Source organism: Aquarana catesbeiana, unplaced genomic scaffold (assembly GCF_042186555.1).
Source record: "Aquarana catesbeiana isolate 2022-GZ unplaced genomic scaffold, ASM4218655v1 unanchor226, whole genome shotgun sequence".
NCBI classification, from domain to species: Eukaryota; Metazoa; Chordata; class Amphibia; order Anura; family Ranidae; genus Aquarana; species Aquarana catesbeiana.
The window spans coordinates 2,430,584-2,453,107 of record NW_027362653.1 but is presented as its reverse complement, the minus strand read 5'-3'; the positions used below and the strand labels follow the sequence as shown (position 1 = coordinate 2,453,107).

At 44.7% G+C, this 22,524-nt stretch overlaps 3 protein-coding genes across 3 annotated transcripts in view; 2 read left to right on the top strand and 1 right to left on the bottom strand.

The window, feature by feature from the left end:
* Positions 1-22,524, top strand: part of LOC141121586 (uncharacterized) — a 190,165-nt gene that overhangs the window by 39,283 nt on the left and 128,358 nt on the right. The gene's annotated exons all lie outside the window — the stretch shown is intronic.
* LOC141121605 (uncharacterized) overlaps positions 1-22,524 on the bottom strand; it is a 196,164-nt gene that overhangs the window by 133,556 nt on the left and 40,084 nt on the right. The window lies entirely within an intron of this gene.
* The window catches only part of LOC141121616 (uncharacterized), a 95,473-nt gene that overhangs the window by 60,905 nt on the left and 12,044 nt on the right, over positions 1-22,524 (top strand). Inside the window, exon 8 of the mRNA XM_073611268.1 lies at positions 8,419-8,991. Coding sequence (XP_073467369.1) covers positions 8,419-8,991 — 573 coding nt within the window. The remainder of the gene's footprint in view (positions 1-8,418; positions 8,992-22,524) is intronic.

Here is a 22,524-nt window from a genome sequence, read left to right as displayed (position 1 = left end):
TCTCTACTATCTATCTACAGCTTAATCTGCAGAGATCACATGACCACATCATTGAGGATGGAGGAGGACCGGAGTCACATGACTGAGAAGATACTAAACCTCACCCTGGAGATCATCTACCTGCTGACCGGAGAGGTGAGGAGGATTCTGGGAGGTCACATGACATCTCTCTTATCACTATTAATAAAATACAGACCTGACCGGAGAGGTGAGGAGTATTCTGGGATACTAATATGATATTCCTATTGGTTCTTCAATACAGAGATTTCCTCCTCTGAAGTCAGGTGATCATATGACCATCACAATGCCTCCATGTGACTCCCTAAAACCTGAGAGACACAACATGCAGAAGATTCTAGAAGTCACCAAGAAGATGATGGAGCTGCTGACAGGAGAGGTGAGCGGTGCTGGGAATTCTGGGACATTATCCAGTAACAGACAAGGGATGTGTCTGGATGGTGACTGTATCATTGTGTGTGTCAGGTTCCTATAAGGTGTCAGGATGTCACTGTCTATTTCTCCATGGAGGAGTGGGAGTATTTAGAAGGACACAAGGATCTCTACAAGGGCGTCATGATGGACAATCAGCCGCCCCTCACATCACCGAGTAAGAGGAGACTTTATTGTAAAGGAGAGAGCAGTACGGAGGGTCCACCTAGATCCCCCATCATCTGATAAACACATAGAAACAATGTATTCAGTCAGTGTGTGTGTTTCCTACAGATGGATCCAGTAATGGGAACCCACCAGAGAGATGTCCCCATCCTCTGTATTCCCGGGATTCCACACAGGAAGATCACACCATCCCTCACCATCATCAGGTAGATGAGGAACAATCACTGATAGTATCATTAGGATCTGTACATTATCTGCATTGTTACAATTGATGTCATTTTATTATATATTCAGAGAGGAAACCTGAGAGATTTTCAAGTTGAGGATAAAGAAGAGATAAAAGAGGAGGACGATGAGGATGGAGTGATGGAGGAATCTGTAATATTAATAGGACTCAAAGATCCATACCAGGACACCATGGTGGAGTCGTCTATCTCTAGAAACCCACCAGAGAGATGTCCCCATCCTCTGTATTCCCGGGATTCCACACAGGAAGGTCACACCATCCCTCACTGTTATAAGGTTGGTGGGGTGGTTCATCTAGAACATGCACCCGTAGAGGCAATGGGTGTATTTCTTTATTAACTATTTATTTTATTAACTTTTATAACTATTAACTAAGATTAACTATTTTTTATATTTTTTGGTTTAGTTTGAAGATCTGATAGATATAAAAGTTGAAATAAAAGAAGAAGAAGAAGAGAGGTATGTGAGGGATGATCAGCAGTCTATGGAGGAGGATGGAATAACGGGGACATTTATAGAGGAGGACACTCCTACAGAGATCAGTACAGGTGGGTCATTAATACTAAATACATTCCTCCACCCATACTGCTCACTGATTGGTCCAGAGTAGGGCAAGGGCTGGGTGATATCAGCCTGTAATACCCTGGTCACTTTCCTGAGCTGTGTTCCCCATCCTGTATTCCTGTATTTTTCTCGGATAATCTTCCTTCTTTGTGCTGCAGACACAACTTCTGTATCTAGACTGGATTTATGGAGATTCTGAGGTTCAGCTAGCTGCAAAATATTGAATTTCACCATATATTATGCTAAATCTAGGCACCTGGGACATGTGTCTTGGGTCTACTGCTCCATACCCGGGTCTAGTAAGATCTCTGACAGAACAATTCTCTCGGGGTTGCTTCGTTGTCTGCTGGCTGTTCCTGGGTGGAGGGATATGTCTGTATAGTCTCAGATCCAAGTCACTGAGTGCAGTCTCAGGAGATGGGAGGTAGCGGTGTGGGATCTCTGCAACTTATCTCCAGTGATCATTTAACCACCTGCTATCCGCGCTATGGCCGAATGACGGCCACAGCGTGGACCTGCATTCCCGGGAGGCCGTCATATGATGGCCTCCCCTGTGCGCGCGCCGGGCGCGCTGTGATCACCAAGTCACTGAGACTCGGCTGATCACCGATCCGTGTAAGGGGCTGGTCCCGGCCCCTTACCACGTGATCAGCTGTCAGCCAATGACAGCTGATCACATGATGTAAACAAAAGATCGGTAATCGGGTTTTTTTTTTTTTACTCACGCTGACAGCGCGAGTAGAAAAAAAAGCCGATCACCGGCTCGGATGCAAGGGACATCAGTCCCCAAGTGGAAGAGGCACATCTGCCTCATCAGTGCCACCTAAAAGTGCCACCTAACAGTGCCCACAGTGCTACCTAACAGTGCCCACAAGTGCCACCTATCAATGCCAACAAGTGCCACCTATCAATGCCAACAAGTGCCACCTATCAATGCCCACAAGTGCCACCTATCAATGCCCACCTGTAGTGCCAATCAGTGCCACCTGGCAGTGCTGCCCATCACTGCCACCCATCAGTGCCCATCACTACCGCCTCATCAGCGTACATCAATGAAGGAGAAAAATGACCCATTTTAAATTTTTTATAACAAAATATAAAAAATAAAAACATTTTTTTTTTTTAAAAATTCAGTTTTTTACATTTTTTTACCAAAAAGTAAAAACCGCAGAGGTGATCAAATACCACCAAAAGAAAGCTCTATTTGTGGTGAAAAAAAGATAAAAATTTTATTTGGGTACAGTGTTGTATGACCGCGCAATTGTCATTCAAAGTGCGTCAGTGCTGAAAGCTGAAAGTTGGTCTGGAGGGGGGTTTAAGTGCCCAGTAAACAAGTGGTTAAGCTTCCACCCGGATATTAATGAAATGCCAGCGCACAGTATGATTGCATAAAATCCATGTAAATAATAGGGGATAAGTCTAATAAGTCCATGAAAGAGGAAAAGGGAAATTAAAAGTCAATGGACAGGTAGATGACAGCTCTTACGGATGAATTTTGAGTAGGAAGCACACACTAAGGGAGGAGCTTTTCTCAGTAGTGAAGCCAACTAACATGTGGGAAAAACAGAAAAGCGTCTCTAAGTGCGGTATTTATTGAGTACAATGGCAAACAGTCAAGTGAACACTCACATCAAGGTACAGATGGATAAGCTTGTTTAAGAATGGACACCCGATGGGATCAGCACTCATAACCTCCGGTCCGAAGGTATAGCAGCCGTGATAACCACGGTAGACAGGATCATGCCGGCAAGTCCTGAGACGACGACTTGACGGCATTTTCCTGTCTACCGTGGTTATCACGGCTGCTATACCTTCGGACCGGAGATTTTGAGTGCTGATCCCATTGGGTGTTAAATGAACACCCAATGACTGTTTGCCATTGTACTCAATAAATACCACACTTAGAGGCGCTTTTCTGTTTTTTCCACACTTAGTCAGTGTTATAATAATCATGTTATGTTATCATCAGTATTATGAGTCCTGACCCTAAAACTGTATAATTCAACCACTTGCTTGCCGACCACGCTATAGCTGAATGACAGCGCGTTTGTCTAGTTCTGGGAGGGTGTCTATCCTCTCAGATTCCCGCTCTCCCCCCCCCCCCCCCCCCCTCCATGCACCTGGCAAGTTCTGTGATCGCTGTATTCTTTGGACACAACCGATTACAGATTGTGGTAAAGAGACAATCATGCTCGTTATCACGTGATATCAGCTGTGTCCAATCACACCTACTGATTGTCGGCATTCCTGTCACAGCGTGGGGAGGAGAGAGCCGGTAACCAGCAAGTGTGAAAGGAGACATCTACACTGATCATCGGTGTCCTGATTATCAGTGCAGCCCCAACAGTGCTGTCAATCAGTGTCACCTATCTATGTTGCTTGTTAGTGGCCTTCGGTGCCGCCTCATTATTGCCCAACAGTGCAGCCTATTAGTGCCCATCAGTGAAGGAGAAAGATTACCTGTTTGCAAAATGTTATAACAGAAACTAAGATAACGTTTTTTTGTTTTTTTTTCCAAAATGTATATAGTCCTATCTGTTGTATTTTATACAATATGTTGTACATTACATAGTCCTGACTTCTGCTCTCTACCCACTGCTATATATAAACATAATATATATTCTATTTTGTTACACCCATTTTCTACCAGCTGCACATTTTATATCTGATGATTTGATTGGAGCACAGACTTTTACATGTTGATAATAATGTGATAACATTCTCAAACTTTGGAACCTTAAACAGAAAGTGATAATGAGGGAGGAGTCAATAACCCAATGACGGTGGTCTTCAGGATCAGTCCAGTCTTCATCTTGGTGGTTCTCCCCCATCCTCACTCTCTGACCTCTGGTGGGGCTCAGCCCCGCTGTTATTAATGAATAAATCATGGACTAAATAAGGAAGTCCAGGACTTCTTGTGTTGGGAAGATGGCAATGAGTGATAGAGGAGGTGGGGACACTCGTCCTATAATCCCCTCATCACTGTCATTCCTATAAAAGACATAGGGGTTGATTTACTAAAGGCAAATGCACTGCAAGTGCACTTGGAAGTGCAGTCACTGTAGATCTGAAGGGAAGCTCTGAAATGAGGGGAAGCTCTGCTGATTTCTATCATCCAATCATGTGCAAGCAAAAATGCTGTTTTTTTATTTTCCTTCCATGTCCCCCCCCAGATAGAAAGTGACTGCACTTGTAGTGGATTTGCCTTTGGTAAATAAACATATGTATACACAACGTGATTTTTTTATTAATTATATGTATAGATACGTTATTTTTAATGATCATTAAATAAATGATGTGTGCGGCTGATAAATATGATGTGTACGGGTGTGCCTATGGAGTCCGTTTTTAATAAATGTGCAAATATTTTCCAATAGTTAGGACGTTGGCACACGTCTATCTGTGTGTCCACAGTACCACCATGTGGTGATACAATTTATCCGACTTTATTTGGGAAATAAACCCCATGGTTACATAGTCAGTAAGGTTGAATAAAGACATCAGTCCATCTAGTTCAACCTGTGTGAGTTTATGTCAATAATTATTCCCCTATCTCTGTATTTTGCAATCTTTACAATGCCCATCTAATAGTTTTTTTAAACTATCGACACTCCCCGCTGACACCATTTGTGGAAGGGAGTTCCACATCCTTTACCGCTCTGACAGTAAAGAACCTTCTACTCAGTTTAACCGCTTGCCGCCCGCCCACCATCAAATGACGGCGGGGCGGTGCCGCTCTAGTTCTGGGGCGTCATCATATGACGGCGTCCCAGAACGGCCGCTCTCAGCCTGGCGATCGCGGCCACGCCGTGTTGCTAGGACACAGCGTGACCCCAATCTCTGTAAAAAGCTGCGTCCGCGGCTCTTTAACCATTTGATCGGCTGTGTCCAATCACAGCCGGTCACATATAAACACGGAGATGCCGGTAATCGGCTCTCCTTGCCTCACACTGACAGAGTGTGTGGCGAGGAGAGCCGATCAGCGGCATCTCCACGCAGGGGGACATCTACACATGTAATCAGGGCACTGATCATCAGTGTCCTGATTACAATATAGCAATACAGTGTCACAAAACAGTGCCCACCATTGCCAGCAATCAGTGCCCACCACTGCCCACAAGTGCCACCAATCAGTGCCCATTAGCGATGACAGTGCTGGCAATCAGTGCTGCCCATCACTGCTGTCGATCAATGTCCATCAGTGCCCATCAGTACCGCCTATCCGTGCTGCCTATCAGTGCCACATACTGTATCAGTGCCACCTATCAGTGCCCATAAGTGCGGCTTATTTGTGCCTCCTCATTAGTGCCACCTCATCAATGCCCACCAGTTCAGCCTATCAGTGCCCATCAGTGCCGCCTCATCAGCACACATCAGTGAAGGTGAAAAATTACTTTGTTACAAAATTTACTGACAGAAAAAAGTAAAAAACATTTTTTTTTTCAAAATCTTTGGTCTTTTTTTTTTTGTAAATAATAAAAAACAGAGCAGTGATTACCACCAAAACAAAGCTCTATTTGTGTGAAGAAAATGATAAAAAAATGTGTTTGGGTACAGCGTAGCATGACCGCGCGATTGTCATTCAAAGTGCGACAGTGCTGAAAGCTGAAAAATGGGCAGGAAGGGGGTGTAAGTGCCCGGTATGCAAGTGGTTAAGGTTAAACTACTTGTGAATGGCCACATATCTTTCTAAACTCTCTGCAACTGAATAGTTTCCACCCTATGCTAGAGTCACTATTAAGGTAGATGTCCATTGTCGGAGAGTGACCTGTGACAGTGGGGCATGGCCATAGTCTGTGGAGCAAATTGGATTTGTCCTCCCAACAGAGGGGGCATAAACGTTTGCGATGTCGTTGAGGTAAAGACAGGAATGGAATGTAGGCCGGGTGCAGTATTTTTTAAATTGTTGTGCACGCCAAAATTCCCTAAAAACCAGGGCACAGGTGGTGTTGAAGCCGTCTAGAATACGGTCCAGGGAATTGAGGTCTTTTTTCCAGGATGCTGCAGATGTGGCTTGGATTGGTTTGCTGAGGTGTGTATTTAGAGGTTTGTAGATCACTGCACGTAACTATGCTCTGAGTCTCACCTGGTGAGGTGGTGAGCTGTATCGCGTTATGAGCTTGTTACATCTTTGATCTAGTAAGTGTTTCTGTATAGCGGGGTGAATCAATAAATATATCCATACGGAACACACTAGGTTTGCTTTTTTTGCTTTACAATATTGATCAAAAGAGAGGAGACTGTAAAGGAAATTTGTAAGTACTGCATATAATTGTATTCTATTTTGTGTGTATTGCACACTGCCCTCACTGTGCACACAACACTAATAATGTTTTCAGTACATGTTTGCATTCTTTCGAGTCCTGATTAGAATTAGCCTGCCTATGTTACGCCCCTTGTTACCATACAAGTACAATTGTAATATTAATGTGATACCTACGTAATCATGTGTTCAGAACAGTTATTTGGAATGATGCGGAGTGTATCTTTTGTGTCTGTTCCCTACTGCAGTAGTTATTATTAATTTGGAACCACTAATCAATATGAGGATAGGAGTTGCCTATCTATGTCCATGTCAGTATTATCCGATGAGAGTTGTAAGCATCAGATTATTCACTGCATACAACGTGAGATAAGGATTGGAGCCATTTGTTTTTCGGTGAGACACCAGCCTGCTGCTTCCTGTTTCCATGTGGAGTGAGGAAAAGGGAGAGATCCACTGTCGCGGAACGTCGCACACTCTGCTTGAGTGCTTCCGTCAGTATACCACTTCCTCCCAGTCTGACTCTAGATGTCAGATATTCCAACCGCTCACAAAGCACAAAACAAGGCGAGACTTGCTTAGCTGCTAACATGGACTGTTTTATTAGAACCAAAATTACAAGTCTTTATATACCGTTAGAGGAGGTTCCCCCCCTCCTGCTCATATTACTCTAACAATACAACTGTAACCTGATTAACATGAGCTAGTTTACTAAATCATTTTACCCAGACTAGGTGACTCAGAGACATGACCTTTGGGTTTAAGACTTTACGTCTCCTAGCTCACTGACTATTCAATACACTTTACCATAAACATCAACACATAGATAATTAGAACAAACAACAATGTGTGGAATACCATTAGAAGCTGTGGTAAGCCAGACTAGACTCCTTTACATTAAACACATTATAGCAGACATCAAACAGGTGAGTGGAGTTGATATTAGCATCTCCTCACAGTATGAGTCCCAACAGTATGAATCAGTCACTATTGCTAATATGGCAAATACAGGGTCCCCAGAGTCTGTGTGTCCTGGGGGACAAGGACCCGAATCCAAAGTAACAACACCTCAAGGGTACCCCAAATGCCAGGGCCCATAATCTGTTGGCAAGAGGCTGACATTCAGTCTCCTCCAAAAGCCTCTGTCCCGGGTGAGTCTGTCACATCCACTATACCATTCAATGAAAGGATAAGAAGTGGAGCTGTTTGATCTGGATGTGAGGAGATATTGGCTTTTTTATCTTTTACACAGAGGTGAGCAGGCAAATGATCTGATAGAGGATTGACATATTGTTTTTCTTACACTGGTTACGGGATACACTGTTGAACTTTTTCACAGAGACTTTTATTAATATATTTTATTTGCTTTGATACAATGTTGATCTTTGCTGCGCTACACTGATTTTTTTTTATTCCTTTTTCATGTCTAGTAATAATCTTTTTATCTCTATTTTAGTAGATGGACGGGAGATGAGGAAAACCTCAGAGGATTGTCTCACTTTGTCTCCAGACTGTAAAGTAGAAGATGAGGACATCACACAGTATAGTCCAGGAGAAAACCCGACTACCTCAAATGTCCATCCGGCACCACACAGTGTAGATGGACCATCATATTCCTCTTATCCTGAGGAACCTCAGACTGTGAGGGACGGTGCCGTTCTCCCAACTGATAAGAAGTTTTCCTGTGCTGAGTGCGGGAAATTTTTTTCACAGAAGTCCAATCTTAACAGACATCAGATGTCTCACTCAGGTGAGAAGCCATATCCTTGCCCTGAGTGTGGGAAATGTTTTTCAAAGAAGTCCTATCTTTCCATACATGAGAAATTGCACACGGGGGAGAAGCCGTATTCCTGTACTGAGTGTGGTAAATGTTTTTCACAGAAGTCCAATCTTTACAGACATGAGAGTATGCACACAGGTGAAAAGCCACATTTCTGTACTGAGTGCGGGAAATGTTTTTCAAAGAAGTCATATCTTTCCATACATCAGAGATGGCATACAGGGGAGAAGCTATATTCCTGTTCTGAGTGTGGGAAATGTTATGTACAAAAATCAGATCTTGTCAGACATCAGCGGTCTCACACAGGGGAGAAGCCGTATTCCTGTCCTGAGTGCGGGAAATGTTTTTCAGGGAAGTCTGATCTTTGCAGACATCAAAGATTGCACACAGGGGAGAAGTCATATCCCTGTCCTGAGTGCGGAAAATGTTTTTCACGGAAGTCCAATCTTTCCACACATCGAAGATTGCATACAGGAGACAAGCCCTATTCCTGTTCTGAGTGCGGGAAATGTTTTTCACAGAAGTCCATTCTTTACAGACATCAGAAATTGCACACGGGGAGTGAGAGAATTGTTCCTCACTGAAGTCCTGTCTTCCTGTACATCAGGGATCCCACACAACCCTCGAGGTGTATTAGTGCCTTGAGTGTGGGAAATGTCTTCTATATGAATGTTGCTGGACATCACTAGGGATGGGTGAACGGTTCGGCCTGAGCATAAGTTCAGGCCGAACTTTGGTTGTTCGGATGTTCAGCGAACTACGAACATTATGCTGTGTTCGCGGCAAATGTGAAAGCCGCGGAACACCGTTAAAGTCTATGGGACACTAACATGAAAAAACAAAAGTGCTCAGTTTAAAGGCTTATATGCAAGTTATTGTCATAAAAAGTGTTTGGGGACCCGGGTCCTGCCCCAGGGGACATGAATCAATGCAAAAAAAAGTTTTAGAAAAGGATGTTTTTTCGGGAGCAATTATTTTAATAATGCTTAAAGTGCAACAATAAAAATGAAATATTCCTTTAAATATCGTGCCTGGGGGGTGTCTATAGTATGCCTGTAAAGTGGCACAGTTTTCCAGTCTTTAGAACAGTACCACAGCAAAATTATATTTCTAAAGGAAAAAAAGTCATTTAATACTGATCACGGCCGTAATGAATTGTCGGATCCCTTTAATTTAGATAAAACTCATTGAAAAAAACGGCATGGGTACCCCCCAGTCCATTACCAGGCCCTTTGGGTCTAGTATGAATATTAAGGGGAACCCCGAACCAAAAATTTAAAAAAAAATTGCATGGGGTTCCCCTCAACATCCATACCAGGCCCTTCAGGTCTGGTATGGATATAAAGGGGAACCCTGCGCGAAATTAAAAAAAAAAAATGGAAAAAACGGCATGGGTACCCCCCAGTCCATTGCCAGGCCCTTTGGGTCTAGTATGAATATTAAGGGGAATATTAATATTAATATTAAGGGGAACCCCGAACCAAAAATTAAAAAAAAAATAGCATGGGGTCCCCCCCAAAATCCATACCAGACCCTTCTCGGTGACCAGGCGCTTCTTCTCAATGACAGCTGTTCTATAGCTGAGGGCAGGACCACTTGGTGACTTAAATGGGCAATCCCACCTTCCTCTGACATCACGTGGCATCAGAGGGGGGGGCAGGGTCATCTGTTTATATCACCGGGGGGCCCCACCCTCAGCTATATAACAGCTGTCACTGAGAAGAAGCGTCACTCGGCGGGAGCCTCCCATGGAGGCGGAGCTGTTGTGGCTTTTTTTTTTCTTTTTTCGGCTCGTCGGGTGGAGTGAGATGGATCTACATCGCGGGACATTTTTATTTTTTAATAAAGGACTTGTCCCAAAGTGTCTCCTGTCTTTTTTAATATTTTTGACACTTTTTTTTGTGAAATGGTAGGGGTACAATGTACCTGTTACCAATTCACATGGGGGGGAGGCCAGGATCTGTTGGTCCCCTTGTTAAAGGGGGCTTCCAGATTCCGATAAGCCCCCCCCCCCGCAGACCCCCACAACCACCAGGCAAGGGCTGTGGGGATGAGGCCCTTGTCCCCAAAGCACCCCCCCATGTTGAGGGCATGTGGCCTGGTATGGTTCAGGAGGGGGGGTGCTCTCTCGTCCCCCCCTGTTTTCCTGTGGCCTGCCAGGTTGTGTGCTTGGATAAGGGTCTGGTATGGATTTTGGGGGGGACCCCTATGCCTTTTTTTTTTTTTTTTTTTTTTGGCGCAGGGATTCGCCGCTTACCGGAGCCATTGGTAGCGGCGGAGGCGATCGCGTCCGTCTCCCTTCTGTGCCTGGAGACGAGTGAGGCTAAGATGGTGCCCACTCGTCTCCATGACACTGCTGGGCGGAAGCGATGTCAAAACGTCACTTCCGCCCACGCCTCTTAAAGGCATATTTTTTTCAATGTCATTTTTTAAATGACTTTTTTTTTTTTTTTTTTTTTTTTTTTTATTGCATTTTAGTGTAAATATGAGATCTGAGGTCTTTTTGACCCCACATGTCATATTTAAGAGGTCCTGTCATGCTTTTTTCTATTACAAGGGATGTTTACATTCCTTGTAATAGGAATAAAAGTGACACAATTTTTTTTTTTTTTAAACAATATATAAATAAATTTAAAAAAATTAACCCCCCCCCCCTGTCCCAACGAGCTCGCACGCAGAAGCGAATGCATACGTGAGTAGCGTCCGTATATGAAAACGGCGGTCAAACCACACATGTGAGGTATCACCGTTTGACGCCATTCCACGAGCGGGCGCAATTTTGAAGCGTGACATGTTGGGTATCGATTTACTTGGCGTAACATTATATTTCACAATATATTAAAAAAATTGGGCTAACTTTACTGTTGTCTTATTTTTTTATTCAAAAAAGTGATTTTTTTCCAAAAAAAAGTGCGCTTATAAGACCGCTGCGCAAATACGGTGCAAAAAAAAGTATTGCATTGACTGCCATTTTTTTCTCTAGGGTGTTAGAAAAAAAAACAATAAATAATGTTTGGGGGTTCTAAGTAATTTTCTAGCAAAAAAAACTGTTTTAAACATGTAAACACCTAAAATCCAAAACGAAGCTGGTCCTTAAAGAGGAGGGCCCATCAAAAAAAAAAAAAAAATTAAAAGTCAGCAGCTACAAATACTGCAGCTGCTGACTTTTAATTGGACACTTACCTGTCCCAGGGTCCAGCGATGTGGGGGATCGAAGCCCCGCTCGTCTCCCCCTCCGTTCAGCGGTGCCGGCATTGCAACTGTGGGCGCCGGGCTTCACAGCCTGGCACCCACTGCGCATGCGCGAGCGGCGCCGCGCGCCGTGATTGGCCGCTCAGTCACCTGGGACCTGTAATGAGTCCCAGATGATTGACAGGAGGGAGGGAGCAGAGCTGAGCCCTTCCTGTGCCGAGGGGGAAGTGATGTCACCAGCCCAGGCACTGGAAGAGGCAGACTACGAGGGACCCCCTAGCAACAGGCATTTAGAGGTAAGTAAAAAAAAAAAAAATATATCCAAATTTTTTTTGTATTTTTTTTTTAGGATTTTTCATGTAGTTTTTTTTTGGGTGGAACCCCACTTTAAGTGGTTAAAGGAATATCTAATTTTTATTGTTTCACTTTAAGCATTATTAAAATCACTGCTCCTGAAAAAACGTCCCTTTTTAAAACTTTTTTTTGCATTGATACATGTCCCCTGGGGCAGGACCCAGGTGCCCAAACACTTTTTATGACAATAACTTGCATATAAGCCTTTAAAATGAGCACTTTTGATATTTCATGTTCGTGTCCCATAGACTTTAATGGTGTTCGTGTGTACAAATTTTTGCCTGTTCGCAAGTTTTGGTGTGAACCGAACCGGGGGGTGTTCGGCTCATCCTTAGATATCACAGTTGTCATGTGGGGACGAATATACACCTCATATACACTCCATGGCTGATCTTCATCATGTAAGAAACAGTTCATAAGAATATCAGAGATCACCAAAGACATGGATGAAGTGTTGGCCATTGATAGCAGTAGAAAAATAAAAATGGAGTCATTACCTTTCATTGGCTGAATACATTTTGTGGTGTAGAGAATTAGAGGTCTATTTCTGAAAAGATTAATTGAACGAATGTGTTCAGCATGCGTCCACCCATCACAAATTTTGATCTTACTGTATTTCATACAGTAATTTCCAGTAATCATTGGCTCCATCTAGTGGCCATAATGTGTTAATTAACAATTTTTCCTGATTGAGATAATTTGTGTTTAATACCTCATTATGACTAGACTAGATGAAGATGAAGACTATAGGAAACCACTGTGTTTGTTAAAATAAGGCCAGAATTTGTCAAAGCTGGATGTATGCTTGTCACACTCACTCAACATGTTTTAGAATAGACACATTAGTTTACTATGTAAGGGGTGGTTTCATACAAATAACTGAGATCTTACTAATGCATTCTGAGTACAATAGACATTAAAGGTTATATATTAATCATATAACAACATATTAATTATATAGTTATATACTAATCCACTGCACCCTGGTGTACAGAGTGCAGTGGACAGAAACATGCCATATATGGGCTGCCATCAGTCAGGATTGGCATGCTGTCAATGGATTTCTGGGCCACATCCTGACTGATGGCAGCCCATTCTTGCATAATCAATTCTTGGAGTTTGTCAGAATTTGTGTTTTTTTTTTGTTTTGTTTTTTAAACGCCTTTTGAGGATTGACCACAAGTTCTCAGTGGGATTAAGGTCTGGGAAGTTTTGTAGCTATGGATCCAAAATTTTCGATGTTTTGTTCCCCCAGCCACTTAGTTATCACTTTTGCCTTATGGAAAGTGTCCTGGAAATTTTAAGCTTCTCCTTATAAGCAAATCATGTCTTTGCTCTTAAAAGCACAAATACAGCTCTCTTGTATAAGGCCGGGAAAGCGCACTTGTATATCTCCAAGTAACACAGACATAGATGCTGGTATCGCGTTGAGCTTAGCAGAATCCTTTCTAGGATAGGCAGCCCCCTTTATTTATACTGTAAACATGAATAACAAAGGAAGGTGGTGGCTTCAGAATCATCCAATCAGACACTTGTATTATTTCAAAAGAACCAATCACACACACGTATATTTTCAAATAGAAATCCAGTAGTGGCGTGTGCAAATGGTCATGTGCAGAGCCATGCGGCAAGCGTCCTGTGAGACACAAAGGGTCTCACAATTTGAACACTTACAGGGCTCTGAACACGACCGTGTGCACACTCCCACTGCTACCAATGATGCGAGCCGTACTCTATCATGGCTCAGTGGGCCATAATTTTGTATGGTTATGCTATGGTTCCCATGTATGCAGATCTGCTTACTAGGAGCGTTAATGCAGTCGCCATGAAGTGGCCAGTCTCTTGGTGAGGCATGAACGAACATCCTTAAAAGAGCAAACAGATCTGCCATGGGAAGGTTTCCGCAGTCAATGGTCTTCCACCAACGTTCTGTATGTGCGAATACGCTCGCATGAGCGTATTACAGCAAAACTGACACTGGGGGACATCTGACAACATACATTAATAAAAATTTCCACAACACAAGGTGCTCCATCATGCTGTAGAAGGCATTGTTCCTCACCAAACTGTTCTTGGAAGGTTGGGAGAAGTTGCTCTCGGAGGATGTAATTGTATCATTCTTTATTCATGGCTGTGTTCTTAGGGAAAATTGTGAGTGAGCCCCATCCCTTGGCTGAGATGCAACCCCACACATGAATGGTCTCTGGATGCTTTACTGGTGGCATGACACAGGACTGATGGTAGCGCTCACCTTCTCTTCTCCGGACAAAGTTTTTTCCGGATGTCCTAAACAATCAGAAAGGGGATTCATCAGAGAAGATGACTTTACCCCAGTCCTCAGCAGTCCAATCCCTGTACCTTTTGCAGAATATCAGTCTGTCCCCGATGTTTTTCCTGGAGAGAAGTGGCTTCTTTGCTGTCCTTCTTGACACCAGGCCATCCTCCAAAAGTCTTCTCCTCAATGTGCTTGCAAATCTACTCACACCTGCCTGCTGCCATTCCTGAGCAAGCTCTGCACTGGTGGTGACTGTAGGAGATGGTCCTGGCACGTGCTGGACTTTCTTGGGCGCCCTGAAGCCTTCCTCACAAATTTAGAGGAATTTTTTTTTCTTTATGGGATTAAGTTCATTTTCATGGCAAAGAGGAGCTTTGCAATTAATTGCAATTCGTCTGATCACTCTTCATAACATTCTCGAGTATATGCCATCATAAAACTGAAGCAGCAGACTTTGTGAAAATTCATATTTGTGTCATTCTGAAATCTTTTGGCCACGGCCGTACAGTCCAGCGTACATAATGCAGTGGTAAAAAGTATATCGTAGGCCTGTGTACAGAGTTCAGTGGTCAAGAGGATGTCATATGCAGCCCAACGTACAGCCGACAACCTAACTATAATACACTGTGTACAAAAGGAGGGAAGCTCACACAAAAGCAGGGCATGACCAGGGCTGGGAACTAGGGGAGCAGAGATGGGGTAACAGGATGCAGAAAACTGGTTACAGGATATAGGATCAAGCAGAAATGTAACTTACAGGTAGAACACAGAGGCACTGATAAAAGTTAAGAAAGGGATTATATGCCTTACTAGCAACAAGCATCAGGTAGAACCAAATTGCTGTGATCTGCTGGTAGACAAATGCTGGTGGCCACCGGAACTGCACCCTTCAACTCTTGGAACCACAGTACCATCAAGCTGGTGATCCAGACAGTTTCCCGCTTATGGAGTGGCCTCCAAATGCTTCATATGGCCCTGGAACACAAAAGTCAGTGTTCGTGACCCTTGTGCTGATTAAGTCCAAAGAGGACAAGATCTCCCATCTTCCGTGCCTGAAGATTTTCCCAATTTCCTTAGGCCATAGTCCTTTAACCCACAGTATACCCTGCCGATGGGGTCTGGAAACTGGCTGGGTGCCCTGCAGATCAGATTCTTTAATAGGTGCAATGCTTGGAAGCCATATTGGTCCCTTGTAGCTGGACAATCCACATGTTGTGCCGTGTACACACGACTGGACTTTTCGACCGAACTGGTCCGACAGAACGAAAAGTCGGACAATTCGATTGTGTGTGGGCTTCATCGGACCTTTTCTGTCGGACAAATCTGTTGGACTTTAGAAATAGAACACATTTCAAATCTTTCCGATAGACTTGAGTACGATAAAAAAAAAACGTTCGTCTGTATGCTAGTCCGACGGACAAAAAAGGACGCAAGGGCAGCTATTGGCTATGAACTTCCTTATTCTAGTCTGGTCGTACGTCATCACGTTCGAAACGATCGGACTTTGGTGTGATCGTGTGTAGGCAAGTCCGTTTCGTTGGAACTCCATCAAAAAGTCCTTCGGAGTTCAGTCCGACAAAAAGTCCAGTCGTGTGTACACGGCATTAGTTGCTACTCTGTTCTAGAAACCCGTTTGCATTTTAATAACCACCCAGGTCTTTCAACCTGGATCCTCTAATACACCTGGAGTTGCAGAGACTACACCTGGGTCAGAGAAAATTTCAAATGAGACTTTGTCCTCCCCCAGAAAACCTCTATTACTGGAGCTGTTATATCAAGTGCAGCTATTGAATTCAGAGTGTGTGTCGACCACCAGGCTTTGGCACATCAGAAGCAAATGGCTGAAAAAGAAATGTATGCAAGACAGATGTAGGAATCTTGAATCAGACAGATGAACTATGCCAGTCATGTAAAAAATGTAGAGTCTGGGAGGTATCAGATCCAACAGCTTGTGAGAGCTTGACCCTATTGACAGAAACTGGCTGGGCAGTGGGTGCAGGATCAGCAGAGGCAGGCTGGGCAGCAGACACAAAAGCAACAGAGGCAGGCTGGGCAGTAAGCACAGAAGCAACAGAGGCAAGCTGGGAAGCAGGCACCAGATCGGGCAGCAGGCATTAGCTCAGCAGAGGCAGGCTGGGCAGCAGGCACAGGAATCGGGGAGGCTGAAGAGCAGGATAGGCAGCAGGCACAGGATCAGCAGAGGCAAGCAGGCACAGAAGCAACAGAGGCAGGCACCAGATCAGCAGAGGCAGGTCAGGCTGAAGACACTGAATCGGCAGAGGCAGAATGGGCTGCAGGCATAGGAATCTGAGGGAGGCTGAACAGCAAGCACAGGATCAGTGGAAGCAGGCTGGGCAGCAGGCACAGGATCAACAGAGGGAAGCAGGACAGCAGGCACAGAAGCAACAGAGGCAGGCTGGGAAGCAGACACCAGATCAGCAGAGGCAGGTCGGGCAGCAGGCACTGAATCAGCAGAGGCAGACTTTGCAACAGGCACATGAATCCGAGGGAGGCTGGGCAGCAGGCACAGGATCAACAGAGGCAGATTTGGCAGCAGGCACAGAGTCAGCAGACACAGGCCCAGCAGCAAAGTCAGGATGAATAGTGGACAGAGTATCAGAGGAGTCTGCATGAGCAGAATCAATGTAGTCAGGTTGAACAGCAGGCAGAGGATCAATGGATTCAAACTGGACAAAAGGCAGAGGATCAGTGGCATCAGGCTGGATAGCAGGTGGCATGTCAGTGAAGTCAGACTGGACAATAGGCAACGTGTCAGCAACAGGGAAGCTGATAGCATAACAATGACAGCAGGCTGGTCAGCGGGTAAAGGATTAGTGGCATCTGGCTGGGCAGCAAGAGAAGCACCAATTAAGTAAAACTGGATAGCAGTTAAAAGATCAGTAGAGTCCAACTGGACAGCAGGAGAGGTAGCAGTAAAGTCAGGCTGGGAGGCTGGAACATGGGCTTGGTGCACAGTGACTTTAAGCAGTGGACGAGAGTCCCACTTGGTTAAGTGAGTCAGTATGTCCCAAGGATGGATGGAAGATCTTAGAAAGGCTTGAGCAGATCTTTTTGTGGCAGAATAAGGCCAGGGTACTGAGAGTCCCAAATATGAAAGGGCCGTAGTCAGAACTGAGGCCAAGCATGGGGCAGACTGACCCATAGTTGATGTATTGTCAGGCTGGACTGAGGTTGCTGCTACAAAGACAGGCAAGACTGGAACAAATTGAATGGACTTGACAGGAACAATTAGCATAGGCTGGGCTGGACTGGAGCAGCAATCACTGGAGCAGGCTGGACTGGAGCCGCAAACACTTGAACAAGCTGGGCTACAGTGGTAAGCACTGGAACAGGCTGGACTGAATGAGCTGGCCTAGAGGCAGACCGGTCTGAGGCAGCAGGCATGAAGGCAAGAACTGGCACAGGATCAGGTTGAACAATGGTTGGTGTAGGAGTGTACGATAACATAATTGTGCAAGTGGGGAAAAAAATTGTGTTGTTTAGTTTAGATACTGGTATCCTGCAAGTGGTTACATGGTGCTGACCTGGCTGTGCTGCTAGTGGGGAAGTAATAACCACACTCAGAAACAGAGATAAAAAGGTAGCAGTGGCAGAGGAAGATTTCTGAGGGGTTGCCAAGGGCCACAGAGCGGAAGATGGAGCCTTCATTTGATTAAATGCGGGGAAGGTGCAGCTAGTGGGAACAGGATACTGATATACATTCGGAAGTATGGAATGCTCAGTAGTAGCTGTAAGTAGGAAGGGTAACGAAGGAAGAAATTCTTGGTATCTAGAGGAAGGACTGAATTGCTGTGAATTGACTGAAACTGGGGAGAGTATCTATCACTAGGATTGGAGTAAAGGCTGAACAAAGTTTAGTTTATATTTTCCTTGTCTGATTATTACCACCTAACATGGAACTTTAGGGAACAAGCTGAATAGTGCTAAAAAAAAAGTAAGCTTTGCCATCTTCCAGCAAGAGAGTGAAATCATCATGGCCATAAGATATACCTGCAAAGCTAACTCATAACAACTCTGATCCAAAGGCTGTACTTCACAAAATGGAAACCTGCCCTGATCACCTAAGGTGTGTGCCACCTGAATGTTCTACAGCAGCTTTTCACTAGTGAGACTCTGCAAAATCTGGTGGCAAAAATCTTTATCCTCTATTGCCAGAAACACCCAATGGATCACCTCCTCTGGATGCATCTTGCATAAAAAGATAGCAAACGCTGAGATCAGATACTTCCCAGTTCCCAAGTGCAGTTGATCTGGTGGTTAGTGGCCTCCGTGTTATGTGAGGCAGTGGTCATCAACCCTGTCCTCAGGGCCCACTAACAGGCCAGGTTTTATGTATTACCTTGGGGGAGATGCAGACTAAGAATACTGCAATCACTGAGCAGCAAATGATATCACCTGTGATGTATTTCAGTTATCTTGCAAACCTGGCCTGTTAGTGGGTCCTGAGGACAGGGTTGATGACCACTGATGTTAGGTATACGGAATGCAGGTATCCAGAGACAGCAGGGATGACCAGATTGGTGGGCCACACCTAAGGAAGCTGGAATCAGACTGAGTATGAATAAAATAAAGTTTATTAATGCACACAACACCAACAGACCATACGCAAAGCAAAAGTGAATATAAATGTGATGGTAAAACCAAGCAACCAACTCAACAACCTAACTATAATACACTATGTACAAATGGAGGGAAGCTCACATAAACAGGGCAGGACAAGGGGAGCAGAAATGGGATAACAGGATGCAGGATACAGCATACAAGGCACAGGATACAGATCAAGCAGGGTAGGGGCTCATAGGCAGAACACTGAGGCACTGATGAAAGGGAGGGGTCATATACCTTCTCAGTAGCCAGCATCAGGTGGAGCCTATTTACTGGGATCTGCTGGCTGCTGGTAGACACCTGCTGATAGCCACTAGAACTGCAACTTACAGCTCTGGGAACCACAGTTGCCATTAGCAGGTGATCCAGGTCCTGACAGCCTTGTGTATAGAGTAGAGTATTGAAACCATGCAAGTCATACTGTATAGTCACTAGTGGGAATGAACATTTAGGGTGCTCAGTGTGGATGAATGTGACCGCTTCTAACTGTCAATTGTTACTAAGGAAGCATCCGCTGTGTAATTACCAATCACTGACAGCACCCAGCCCATAAACTTACATGGCTGGGAATCCCTGGTCATGTATGCAAATGGGTGGGGATTGGGGAATAGAGCGGGTTACATCGTTGCCTATGTAGCGCTGGTAGATTTTTAATCTACCGCTGATAGGTAAATCTTGTGGGTTACTTGTTAGAGGAAGTTAGATTTGCCTCTGTTCCAGCTTGGCTGAGTTGCGTGTAGTTGCACACTGTGCCGGTGGGTGTCGTTGTCACCATGGGCTGGTGTTGGAAAGGCAACGTGTTGAAGCGTATGAGTGCTCCTCTGTCCCGGAGACAACTCGGTGGAGGTGGTCCTCCGAGTTGCATTCTGGGAGAGGGTATTTATGGGACAGACGCCATGTTTAGGGGTTCGTTTTCAGCCACCTGCTGGCCCTCCTGGCCGACAGGTATGCGTTAAGAGTACCACCTCATGGTCCTCTGTTCCGGAGGCCCACGTCGCTGCAGCGTGTGGGTGGGCCCAGAAGCCTGTCTGGGGCCTACCACAGCAGCAGAGGAATGGTGCTGAGCTGTCTATCCTGAGTGAAGTAGCTGGACAACCGAGGACATCCCAGGGGAGGACCCGTCATGGAAGGATCATGCAGAGTGCTGGTCTGGAGAGGGGCCTGGTGACTCGGTTGGAGGACGTATCCTGAAGTAATCTTACAGTATAGTACTGCCGGGTTGGCTTAAAGGTTCAAGTACTGTGTCTGACATTCATCGCAAACCAATACATCCTGTGGCAGAGGATCGTACGGGTTTTATTCCAAACAAGTCTGTGGCAGATACTTTTGTTCGTGCTACGTGCTGACTGCTAGGCAAGTGAGAGAGGCCTATCCACGCGGGCAAAGATTGAATCCCACAAGGGGAGTGCATTCAACTACAAGTGTTCAATTCCAAAGAATGTTCTAAAGAACCTAAGGAAAGGTATTTGAGCCTCCCTGCAACTTTCCTTCTGCCTCTTTCCTGCTACTTCCTTTATTACTTGTTCATTAAAGCATCGGAAAATATACTCAAGTGTTTGGTGCTTATATCGTCCAGAGTTAAACTCAACGGGACCCTAGACCTGGTGCCGGTGAAACAGAGGTATCGAGAGTGAACGTAACAGCCCGCTTTAAACCAGCAGCTCCACCGAGAGTTAGTGCTACACCTATATATGCCCACATGGCCTTGTTTCAGCAAATAATTCACTGCTATACAAAAGTCATTGGTTACTAAATAATCAATGGCTGCCTTTCACTGGCTGTGTCCTTAAAAACCACTAACATGACCTGGCCCGTTCATTTACATGGCTGGAAATCCCTGGGGAATCCCTGGGGAATGGAGCGTTAAATATGGGCACATTTACAAAGAAAAAAAAAATACAGTTTCAGTTGCCAAAAAATAAAACTATTGCTGATTTGTATTTAGAAATAAAAAAAAAAAACAGCACTCAGACCCCTTGAGTTCCCCCACAACACATAGCAGACCATAAGGGGTATTTGTAACTTGCCAGATTCGGCTCCCATGGATTTCAATGGGGTTTGGGTTCAGCATCAAACCAAACCCAGGGCAGTTCAGTTCATCACTAGTTACCATGAATTAGAGTTCCAATATCTCCTCTGTTTTCTGCAGACAGATATACATTTCCAGATGCCTTATGTTGTACAGATTCCTCATGTTCCTCAATAAAAGCTCGTACACTGTACTTTTTTGCATAGAGGTTCCTCTTAAAATCTATACCAGACCTGAAGGGCCTAGTATGAATTTGTTTGGGTGCCCCCCATTTTTTTTTTTTTTACATTTTGTTTGCATTCACCTGTCTGCTGGGAATCCCCAGTTGACACTGAAAGTGTCGGGGGGGATGAGTAACCAGGTGTTACAGTACCTGTGGCCACTGACCTCCTATCAACCAGCTTGGGTGGGAAGCTGCCATATTTAGCAGCGATAGTATTACTGCAGCTGGAGGTTGGACCTGGGTGAATAATAGTTCAGCCATTCGCTGACCCTCCAAACAAGCCAAACTCTGTGCAAACATGGGTTCAGCCCAAACCCAAAGCTCATTCCAAGTTGTCCATTTATTGGTTCCTTATTAGTGACCAATGGTAGAAGGACCCCCTCATATCAGTAGTAAGTTGAAGGACATTCCTACATCATCATTAAACAGAAAATTGTTAATTTCTCAAGGAACCTCTAGAAACCTTTGGAGGAACCCTGCCTTGGAAAGGCTGGACTAGGCAGTAATACATTTCTATTTCTTGGTAGGAGTGGAGATGACCCATCTATAAGGATATACAGTACATACACACATAGCACAAGGCCATGTTCACAGTATAAGATGTTTATCAGGGCTGCAGTTCCTCTGAGCTCCACAAGGTGGTGATCTCAATTCTACCCAGAAAGGAAGTCTCTATGGAATACAGACAGGAAGTGATGTCAGGTTGAGACAGGAAGTGATGTCAGGTATAAATAAGAAGTTCCAAGTTAGCGGTGAGTCAGGAGGAAGTAAAGAGGAGACGTTGCTGGAAGTGGTAGCAGAGGAGGTAATAAGATCTTATTTTCTATTTACACCCAGTAACCCCCCCCGTCATGTCCGTCCTCTTCCTCCATAGTCACTGTGACGTCTTTTATCTCCAGCAGATGATGATACACACATATATAGTGTGGAAACCTAGATTAACCCCTTTAGGGGCAGAACATTTCCCCACTTACGGGGACAGAACATTCTCTTCATTTTGGAGATGTGTCACCTTCTCACCTTAGCAGTGTCTTGTAACAAAGGATGAGATTACAGTACGGGTTGTACTGACATTTGCACTTCTACATCTTTCCTCTGAAGATACCAACCCCCCTCCCGCACCTGACTACCTCCTCCGTGTATCCCGGGCTTCAGTGCCCCTCCTGCAGGCCCGGGACCAGCATGGCTGATCACATAGGGGGCTTTTGGCCATGCATCGTCCCAGACACTAGAGCAAGAGCAATCATTCTAGGACTGTTATTCCTGGTTAACTCCAAACTGATGACCTAGAAGGACCTTTAAAGTGTTGCACCATGATGGGTAGTGAAGTTAGTCACCGTTTCATGGGAACACGCAA